The sequence below is a fragment of the Morus notabilis genome, unplaced genomic scaffold (genome assembly GCF_000414095.1).
Source record: "Morus notabilis unplaced genomic scaffold, ASM41409v2 Scaffold1028, whole genome shotgun sequence".
Classification (NCBI taxonomy): domain Eukaryota; kingdom Viridiplantae; phylum Streptophyta; class Magnoliopsida; order Rosales; family Moraceae; genus Morus; species Morus notabilis.
In genome coordinates, this window is record NW_010362289.1 from 254,886 (window position 1) to 265,555 (window position 10,670).

General features: G+C 34.3%; 1 protein-coding gene across 3 annotated transcripts; it reads right to left on the reverse strand.

Annotated features, from left to right (window-relative positions):
- Positions 1-3,999: 3,999 nt before the first annotated feature.
- LOC21391897 (homeobox protein knotted-1-like 3) lies at positions 4,000-8,996 on the reverse strand. 3 transcript variants are annotated; one of them, XM_024167831.1, is made up of 6 exons: positions 7,705-8,996; positions 6,082-6,202; positions 5,665-5,861; positions 5,410-5,541; positions 4,769-4,905; positions 4,000-4,659 (listed from the first exon to the last, which is right to left on the reverse strand). In XM_024167831.1, the coding sequence occupies exons 1-6, from the start codon at positions 8,440-8,442 to the stop codon at positions 4,656-4,658; spliced, it is 1,329 nt and encodes a 442-aa protein (XP_024023599.1). In that variant the 5' UTR covers positions 8,443-8,996; the 3' UTR covers positions 4,000-4,655. The 3 variants fall into 3 exon arrangements, with proteins under 3 accessions (XP_024023599.1, XP_024023598.1, XP_010099875.2); XM_024167830.1 differs by having other exon boundaries at positions 4,000-4,664; XM_010101573.2 differs by having other exon boundaries at positions 4,000-4,667.
- Positions 8,997-10,670: the final 1,674 nt, after the last annotated feature.

The window sequence follows — 10,670 nt, forward strand, 5'->3', positions numbered from 1 at the left end:
GTTTGGTGTGGGGTCTGGGGGGGGCTCTTCAATACATTTTGGCTATTTTTCCTTTCATTTTATTACATGTTTAGTGACTAATTTGACAAAAAAGCTCGTATCTTGTTCTACGGAGATGATACTCTCATGCGAAATTCAGTTTAAGCTTCCAAATTTGAACATTACGAAGAAGACATAAAGTACCTCCATTGTTCATATTTAATTTTGACTCTCGACAAAAAGAAACGGACCCATAGAAAGGAATTATATGCTAGGAACTAACTTTTATCCGTATAATTATGCTAACGCACTTGTCAGTTGTGACATTATCGAAACCCGCATAATGCAATTTAATCCAACGAATTGAATTGGATTAAAAAAATTTTAAATTAGTATTGGGATTGAGATTTTTCCGTTCTGTAATAGCGGATTGAACATTTTTCAACCCACATAATCTGTCAATTCAAATTATATATATTACATATATATTCATATATTTTTAATAATATATATGAGATTTTTTAACTTCAATCATGCCGCCACATTTTCTCTTCCTTCTCTCTTTTACTTCATTAGTTCAGTGCATTTAACTTCGACTTTGCCTTGAACTCTATGTTAGATTTTGCGTTGCAATGAATTGTTGAACTATTAAAATTTTATTTTTGTGTTTAATTTTGTATTTAATTTTATGAGAATAAAAAAAAAAAAAAACATAGGTTGGATTGGATTGGGAGCCTCACAGATTGGTAAAGGATTCTGCATAAATTAACTCTTAATTCGCGTAATCAAATCTGTGAACTCCTAAATAATTATAATTCTTAATTTTATGAGAATAAAAAAAACATAGGTCGGATTGGATTGGGAGCCTCATAGATTGATAAAGGATTCTGCATAAATTGACTCTTAATTCGCGTAATTTAATCCGTGAACACCCCTAAATAATTGTAATTCCTCATACATTACTTGAAACTATCAATTGCCAAATATGTATGAGAAATGCTAGCATCATTATTTCTGTCACTCTTTTTGTCACTTTCTGCATTCGTTGTTAAGTTAATGTAGTCCACATGTCGGACAATGAATATAGAAAAATTACAAAAAATGACAAAAAAAAAAGTGATGTCAGCCTTTCTCAATTTGTATTAATGTAATTACCATTAGCCTAAACATGTAAACCATTTACAGTTTTCACCATTACTTTTGTTTTTGTTTGAGATAATTTAGCTTTATGTAAATACATAAACATATAAAGAGACTGAAATTAAGTTGTCAAATGAAACAACAAGCAACAAAAAAATCACTTAAGGAGAGCTCAATACAAATACAAAAACAAAACATTGCTTACATTCAACAAAAAGGAAGTATAAATTCACCAATAACTTAAAAATTACACACATAACATAACCTCTCTACATAAAACCCTTACCTTATTGTCTATTTGTCTCAAAAAAGGAAAAAAAAAAGAAGAAAAAAAGAAAAAGAGCCATACCTTAATTCTCTCTCTTTTCTCTCCTTTTCTCACGCGAAAAGGAAATAAATATCATTTAAAAGTGCATGATTCAGAATTTTATCCCTTATTCTTACTTAATAATCTTTTTGATCAAATAATTATATTAACTAAATAGTATTAATCAAGAATGAGAGTAAAAATTCAGACTAATACATTTTTAAAATTAAATTCAGTGATTTTATCTTTCCCTCCTCTCTCTTCGCAATCCGGTGCCCTCTTATTGGGCCATAATAATAAGCCCAACCCAAAATCACAAAAAATTAGGCCAACAAGATTTGAGTGCAAAGTTTCCTTTCTCGTTGCATCATCATATCGCAAAGCTCTCATAATACCAGTCAAACGAGACAAAAAACTGCTCCTTCGGCTCTCAACTGTCAATTAAGAGGTGCCTAGTAAGCCACAGCTGCTAAATTGTACATATATATGCACTGCCGGCTATAAAGAAAGCTTTCAACAGAAAACTAGAGAGAGAGAGAAAGTTGATGAGTGAGAAGGAAAACTGAATTCATTTATCTTAAAATCTGTTACAACTATCTATTTATACATAAATTAATACAAGTAACCACTTGTGTAATTCCTAACTGCTTTATTAAGAATTAATGCTACTGTGACTTCTTAACACCGGCAAACAAAGCCTTCATCAGTACTTTCCTAAGAATCCAAATGACGAGCCAACCACTAATCTTAATTATTATATGATCATGCTTAGAATCTCTCTCTGATCTGCCAGCGTGTATATATATTAACTAACGGCCGAACGATTAATAACTTAAAATAATCCTCAGCAAAAGATTCTTAATCCTATTTTTTTTTTCTTTCTCGTAATATATAGACATATATTAAGAACTCCATTTGTTACAAAAGGCTCTATCAAACGTCTCCTTTCATGGCAAACAATACGAAACACGAGAACTTGGTCTCAAAAGAGAATTATGATCACAGTACAGAAGAAGATGAAGAGACACTACCGCCGTTTTCTAATTTGTGCTGTTGTTTGCGGGGACTTCAATCCAGATATTTGCGGCGGGCACCGGAGACGATGGCCGCGTTTAAAACTCGTTTCAAAATTATTTTATTTTTTATATAAAAATAAAAACGTTTTCATCATACAGAAATTATTTTAAAATTTGTGTTTAGTAGTTTTATCAAGAGATTATTTTCAGTGTAAAAAACTCATTAATGTCTTTCTTTCTCTCTCTGCTAGAGAAAGGAGAAAACGAAAATAAAAAAATAAAAAACGACTAAAAGTCATTTTTTATTTCTCTCTCATTTTACACTAAAACTAAAAAATCGTTTTCATTTTCATTTTTTGTCTTTATTGCGTCAAATGCCGTTTTGAAAACGTTTTTATTTTTTTTCCTCAAAAAACGTGAAAAATAAAAACAGAATCAATTCCAAATATGACTGACGTGTCGGGAAGACATGATTTGCTCCAACAACAACAACAAGGAGGAGATAGATTAATTGTAGTAGTGGAAGAAGAGAGTTGGTTGGTGAAGAGCGCGAAGAAGTTGAAAGAGGTTTCGGAAGTGTTGGCAGGGCCAAAGTGGAAAAACTTCATTCGCCGTTTAAGCAAATGTGGTGTGATCACTAACAAGAAAAAGGGGCTACGTTTTCAATATGATCCTCAGAGTTATGCGCTTAATTTCAATGACGGGATAGATAAGGAATTAGCTGATATGATGCTTTTTACCTTTAATTTTCAGGTCGATATGCTGATCCATTGGGGATGAACAAATGTCAAGATGGACTCGATTAATTGGGTTATTAATCATTTAGCCACTGCTAAATATTGTATTGGATTATTTATGTTGATATAATGAGATTTTTTTTTATGTGTATAATTGTATTTTTCTTCTGAGAAATAGGTAGCGAGCTAGATTTTGTTTATTGTAACTTTTTTTTCAAAGTTATTTTTTAATTTGTACATTTTGATGCGTGATTGTAATGTCATATATTCTTGATACTTGATTAAATATACAACTCGTGACCCGTCGATAAAATATTCTGGTGTATATGTAATGTCATATATGCTGATGAGAAAAGTTTTGCTCTTGCCAGGAGGTATAACAATTTCTCTTTTAAGCTTTTTAAGCTGTTTGTATCATGCTACATGTGATTCTTACGACTCATTTAAAATGCATGCTCAAATCATAATTTTTTATTATGACTTTTAAAATTCAAATAAGAAAAACACTGTAATTGATTTAATTATTTGAGTTTAAGTATATGAAATAAACGGCCATTTAATAATTAATTAATTGGGTTTTTCACAAAAACCAACAAGCTCTCTGCTCTTCACTCACTTTTTCAAATAATATAACGGATATGCATATATATATATATATGTATATGTATATAGTTCGTGGGTTTTGCGTACACAACATTTCACTTGAAAACGCAATACGTTTTAAACCTCTTGCAAAAAATAATTAAAAAAAAAAAAAGAAAAAGCAATACGATTGAAAAACTAGACATATATAGTTACAAGGGGACTTGATTATATGGCATTTTTAAGCACGAAATGAACAAGGCTACATAAAATTGTGAAAAATTTACATAACACTATTTCTACCAATTATAGTTCTCTACACCAAAATGCCCCAAAAAAGATAGGTAGAAAAAAAAAAAAAAAAAAAAAGAAGAAGCTATATGTAATCAATATCAATGCGACGGTAAGAAAAACCATGCACAGATCATTACAGTACTGTACACCCCCCAAAAAAAGGCCCCTCGCTATTCTTATTCACAAATATAATGACTCCTGAGTCCTGAAGCAAAAATTATACGCCCGCTAAAAATATGCATGATGTGAAACTATTCATTAATTTAGTATCGGTAATAATATGATAAATTCCTAAATACTGAATTCCTATTCAATACGATACGGCCGTACAATTCACTACACCACCATCTGCCTTCCGTATATATATATGCCTTTGAGCGTATACATATATATACTTGTGTGATCCCTCATATATATCTCGCTCATCATCACCAAACTCCTCATCATCATTTGTGTTAGCTTTGTCTCTCTTTCTGTTGAAGCAAAACCTGATATCCCTTTCACCCGAATCCTGCGGTCTCGAATTATACGTCGGATATATTCAATGTTTTGATCTCGATCCATGTTTCCTTTATTTATACGAAGCGATCGCCGCTGTTTTCACCTGCACTACTAGTTTTAGGATTAAGGTTGGCGTGAAAAAGTTGATGATCAGTTCAGCAGAAATGCAGATTACAAACTTTATAAGGCGTATCAGTTTCAGCTGATGTTACCTTTTGCGTTTGCTCTTCAAAACTGTTGAAGTGGAAGGATTGCTGTGCCAATTCCTCTTCCTCTGGTTGATGAACCAGTTGTTTATCTGCTTTAATTGCAGCCCTGTTTCTTGTACCAACCTTGCCTTGTCTTCCTCCTGATCAAGAACTCGTGTTATTTTAGAATTGCAGTCGATACTAAAACCATCTTAAACTACCATATGTTGACATTAATATCAATGCTATATTTGACACAAGAAGTGTAAATATACCATACTTAATATGGAGTGCTGTTTTGTCTACCTTTTGTCACGGGTTTAAAGCTTTAGGTAGCACCGGGTGAAGAAATTTTTTTTAATTTTTAAATAATTTGAACATGGCAAGTTGTAAATATTAGATAGAAAACCAACACATCAGCCAATGAGAGTGGAGTGTCGAAATTTGACATATAATAACTTGGTGTTAAATTTGAGACAAAGTATGACATAGGCCAAATGTGACATTAAATATAGCATTATATGACAATGGTTTTCTATTTTTCTTATCAAAATACTAAAATTTGGCGTTGTAAGATAAATTTGGCAATACATGTTGGAAATGATCTTAATGTTAAAAGTACTTTATAAAAAATAAAAAAAATAAAAAAAAATTGTTTCTTGTACCGTGGGATATGGCCATTTAGAATGAGTTTGCCACCAAGATTTTAGGACAGAGGTAGTGTCACCAGGGAGCTTCCCCGCTCTTCTCTTTCGCAGAATTTCCTCCCTAATGTCAACGATCTTCTCCTTGTAACCCTGAAACAAAAAAGAATTACAAAAGTTGGTAATTCAATAAGGAACAATACAAAAAAAATGTTTGTTGTGAAAACTCACAACTGAAAGAATAAGTTTAAGTACATGATGCATGTGTGTACATACCTGTTTCAGTTCATGCTTCAACTCTTGCCTGACTCGTTCCATCAAGGACCTTTCACTCTCTGTAGGGATGAGAGGCCCGAATCCCATAGTATCATGAGGACCATCCAAACTTCCATCAAACAGGCTAGCATCACTGTCTACTTGATCATCCTCGTCGTCGGACATTGTGGCGCCCGTTCCCTCACCGGGGGACACTCCTGTTCATACACATGACTAATTCAATACGAATTGCTCATATCGATCTCGCATTTAAAAGCAAAGATTAAGAAGTATCTCTACTAAATACTGAAATAAATCCAACTTCTTAGACTACATAAGTGACAAAAAAAATTTCACACCCAAAAATAGCATTCGTAATTAAGAAAGTCAGAAGAACAAAGAAAAACAGAGAAAACAAATGAAATGGCAAAACATCACCTGTTAAGCTCTGTAGGGACTGCTCAATCTCCCAGCAAGCCATGACTGCTTCCATTGCATGGACCCGAACATGTTGTTGCAATTGTTCTTTAAACGAGCAGAGCAGCAGAACGTAATGCGTCTACATTAATCATATAGTAAACGATCAAAATTTTTTTTTTTATTGTTATTATTATTATAAAAAAATCTAGAAAGCAGAAACAATCAAATTTCTTGGCAGCAAAGAATATGTGCCTATGTGATTATTTTGACCCCTAATAATCCCAAATCTCCTTTCACTTTTTAGTGTCAGATAATAAAGATTTTGTGTTAGCATTTCCACCTGGAGCTAATCCAATCGCACCAAGAATTAGCGTGCAACATCATTACAATTAAGCATGCAGAAAAAAATAATATATATATATATATGCAGATAGAGTATAACAGCACAGAAGAATCGTATTACAATAATATGGTGCAGCAGAGGATTCAAAGCTCTGCAGATAAGAAAGCCTACAAGGAATAATACGCAGGATTCCAATGAAAGAGATAAAGCAGGAGCCATATCAAAGTATTTGCTGTAGCAATGTGACATTTGTCAGAAGAAATTTTCATTTTGCAATTGTATAAGGATTTTAGGTAGGAACTCATTAAAAAAACCGGAACCTATTTTATATGTTAATCAGAAACCAATCGCAACAAAACGAAACAAAAAGAAATATATATACATATATATATATATATATATATATGTATATATATTTGAGACAAAGCTGTCTATCATTATCAATTCACAATTTCTTTTAACTAGGACTACTAGGTAGACCTAAGACAACTCTCTGGAATCATACTTGCTTTTGGTCGTCCTATAATGTGTCCATTGTCTTGTCTGTTTAATGAGTTGCTTCATTATTTTGTTTCATTATTCCTTTGCTCACAATACTATAACAATACCCATCTCATAAAATTCAGTAAGAAAAGGTTAAAGCAAAACCAAAGCAAAGTTCAATTGCCGACAAAAAAACTCAAAGGAAACTGTTTAACGTCAGAAAACACTACCTAATCACATTGGTACATCCACGGAATAGAGGAGTTGAATATAAAATTTGAGACTTTTCACCCATATATAAAGCGTCTCATTAATTTGTTTGCCGACCAAGGAAAGTCTATCGTTTCACAGCTAGTTCCTCTGTTTAATACAAATAACGTGATGACTAGCACAAATCAAGCTTGCACATGATTGCTCTTCGCATTTAATAAGTGCTTAAAAGGGCCGTAGGTAGAAATATACACCAACCAACCTCCTCGGCCGACCAGAAATTTGCAAAACTGGAAAAAAAAAAAAAAAAAAAGGCCATTTCTTTAGGCCTTATTCTTCTTCCAATTAATTCTTAGATGGAATCAGCAATCTTTCTAATCAAATGCTATCAAATTCTATACTTTAAGACGATTAAACTGAATAAAAGAATTGGGTTGTGATTTTGAAACATAAAATAAATAAGCTTTAAATTTGTACAAACTAACAATAATTGCAGATGACAATAAATTCCGGTTCAATTGGTTCCATAAATTAGCAGAAAATCGGAAGAAAGAAAGAGAGAAGAAAAGGAGAGACGATCGAGGAGAGAAGATTAATTAGCGTACCATAAACTGATCAAGCTCCTTATCATCGCTGACCATGGCCTGACCGAGGGCGGAGTACTTGGCGACCACATTCTGCGACTGAGCGAGCTGGGCGTCGATCCTCGGAAGCTGGTCCACCGGCGTGGCGATTCGGAGACACGCCACGTGCGCCGACAGAAGCTGGTCGTACAGCGGGTGGGACAGAATCTCTGCCTTGTACCTTGCATTCTGCCAGTTCATCACGCCTCCGTCGCCGCTCTCCACCACGACTCCGCTCTCGCTCTTCCCGTTCAGGCTGTCCGCAGCGTCTCCAACCTTCATCTCGCCGGAGTCGTGAGACATGGCGGCGGCGATCATGGTGTCGCCAACGGTGTCGATGACGTCGCTGTGGTTGCGCTGGAGGATCTGCCGGGTGAGCCATTGGTTCGAGGTCCCGCCGCCGCCTCCACCGCGGGAATCGGAGGCGGTCGTGTGAAGGTTAAGGAAATTGTTGTTGTTGCTGTTGTTGACGTGGCTGCTGCTGTTGTTGTTGTTTCCGCCGCCGCCGCCGTTGGCGCCGTCGAAGTGAGCGGCGTGGGTGCGGAGGAGGGCGTTGTTGAGCCAATTCGGGGCCGCTTGGAGCGGCTGGTGCTGCTCAGCCGACTTGGCCGATGACGTCAAGACCTCCAACGTCGACTGGCTCTGCTGTTGTTGGCTTTGGTGATCCGCGAAGTGGTGCAGAGCGTTGAGCTCTTGCGACAGGTGGTTATGGTACGCCATATCCGATCGCTAGATATATAGACGAATAAAATATATATATGTATATATTTACTTGAAGACAGCAGAGAGAGTTTCTTCTCTTGTGGTTACGCTTATGACGATATTTTTATGTACTGATAATATATCAGTCGCCGTACTGTGTTTTTTCAACGATGCCGATGAGGTTATTACTCGGACTTGTGATTTCCCATGGAAAGAAATAGAAGAAAGGAAGGACGATGAGAGAGAGAGAGAGACAGAGAGAGAGCAGAAAAGGAGTTTGGTTTTTGGAGGTTGTGTTGAGATAGAGATATAGCGAGACGAGATGTATGGTGTGTGTTCTTAGAGAGAGAGAGAGAGAGAAGGGAGGGGTGATATGGACTAGTATGAACGTATATAGGGGGAGGAAGGAAAGGGAGTTTAGAGAGAGAAAGTGGGAGGTGGGGGATTTTAGAGAGGAGAGAGAAAGAGATTGAATGGTGGTTTTGGGGAGAGCGGTTTTCAGGCGAGGGGATTGATCGGAATACTGCTTTGTACATGAATATTGTTGGTGAGGTGAGAGTCGAGCTCTCACCTTTTTCCCTATGCAGATTACTGTTTATATATATATATATATATTATATATATTTACTATTATTGCGAAATGATAGAGCACTTATTGCTTTATCAGTTTATTAAAAAGATCTCATTCTCGTGCTCCTGCACCTGCGCGCGTCTAGAAGAATAATTACAATTTTTTAATTTGATATCAATAATTAATTAGTGAAAATATATTTGAGCAGTAATTTTTGTTTTTCACATGCAAGGAATTTTTTTCAGCTTCAGCAAGAGTATTATTCTTATTATGATAATGGTCATCAAATTCAACGAAAGTAAATTTAGACCCCAGATCGACTTTACGGATTTTTTTAAATATGGTGTTTTATTTTTTTTTTTGTACAATCTAATTGAAATTAACTTCTTAATAAGTTTTCCAAAAATAACTTTTCTTACAGTACATTCAATAAATACTTTACTTCTGCTATTTTAAACTGTAAAACTGTTATACTTTATTAAGTGGTTTAATTTAAATATATTAGTTTTATTTTTATTTTTTTGTCATTGTCACATAATTATTATAAGTTATTATTTTGATTACCAAAATGCACAATAATATTTTCAAAAAATTATTAAAACAATCTGACATGACAATAATCATTGTTACTCATAATATATTATATAGTTTTTGATGCTAATCCTTTCATTGAATTTATATAATTTTTTAGTCTAATATCTCTTTGCTATCTAGAATCAGGTAATAGTAATAGGAAAATTATATAATAGTAGTTCAAACAAATATGCGTTTAGAAAAAAAAAATTTCTCCGGTATGTCTCTCTATTAGAATTGTCATAAAAGTCATATCAAATTAAAAAAAATGCAGAATAAATAATTTTTGATACAAATATAACGATTAAAAAGTATAAAATTATTGATAGTTATTCTTTTTAATTCTATTTTGTTCATAAATTTAAAATCATGATTTAAAACTATTCTCAATTTATATATATTTTTTATAAAAAAAAATATTATATCGAGTCATGAATTATGACACGAACCGTCACACGAATCCTGGTTGCGTGGAGATTTGAGGGTGGTAGGTTAAAGAGAGTACTATCTAACGGCAAACCAATTATCTACGTGGCCCAACACACCTCCGCCGCTGTCTTGCGGCTTTGCATACTGACTGATGACTTGGGGATTGGAGGGGTTTTTTCTTTTTTTATTTTTTATTTTTTCACTTGGGGGATTGGAGTTAGGACTTTAGGAGTAATAAATTATAGGACAAAAAGCGCGTGGACAGCACGTGGGTCTACGTTGGGACCAAAGCGTAGATCTAGGTGAGGTTTGCCTGCCGGGATTATTGTACAAAAGACTTCCAACTTAAAAAACAGTAGAAGCCCAAAATAAAAATTAATAAATTAAACAGAAAAGACACCAACTTAACAGTATGTTGATCTCAGACAAACTGTAGCAACGGCCTTTGTTTGGTACTTCTCACTCACTGTTGTCCGCCAACACTTCCGTTATTTCGAGTACTAAATAAATAGTTTGGTACTACTCCGATTCCTTATACTATTCAAAATCAAAACATGCGTAATTCTTCTCACTGAGAAACTTTCATATCATTATTGCAAAAAAATATTACGAAATGAAAAATTTGTGTGCTGATCTGTAAAAGTTTGAGTTTTTTTTTTTTTTTTTACTTTCA

Bases quoted from the DNA above. Each gene is read 5' to 3' on its own strand.
- LOC21391897 (XM_010101573.2), bottom strand. From the start codon at position 8,442: ATGGCGTACCATAACCACCTGTCGCAAGAGCTCAACGCTCTGCACCAC. The intron at 5,542-5,664 runs GTATGTACACAC...TTTTTGTTTCAG, and splicing joins TGAAGCATGAACTGAAACAG to GGTTACAAGGAGAAGATCGT. The intron at 4,906-5,409 runs GTACAAGAAACA...GTTCTTGATCAG, and splicing joins CTAAATGGCCATATCCCACG to GAGGAAGACAAGGCAAGGTT.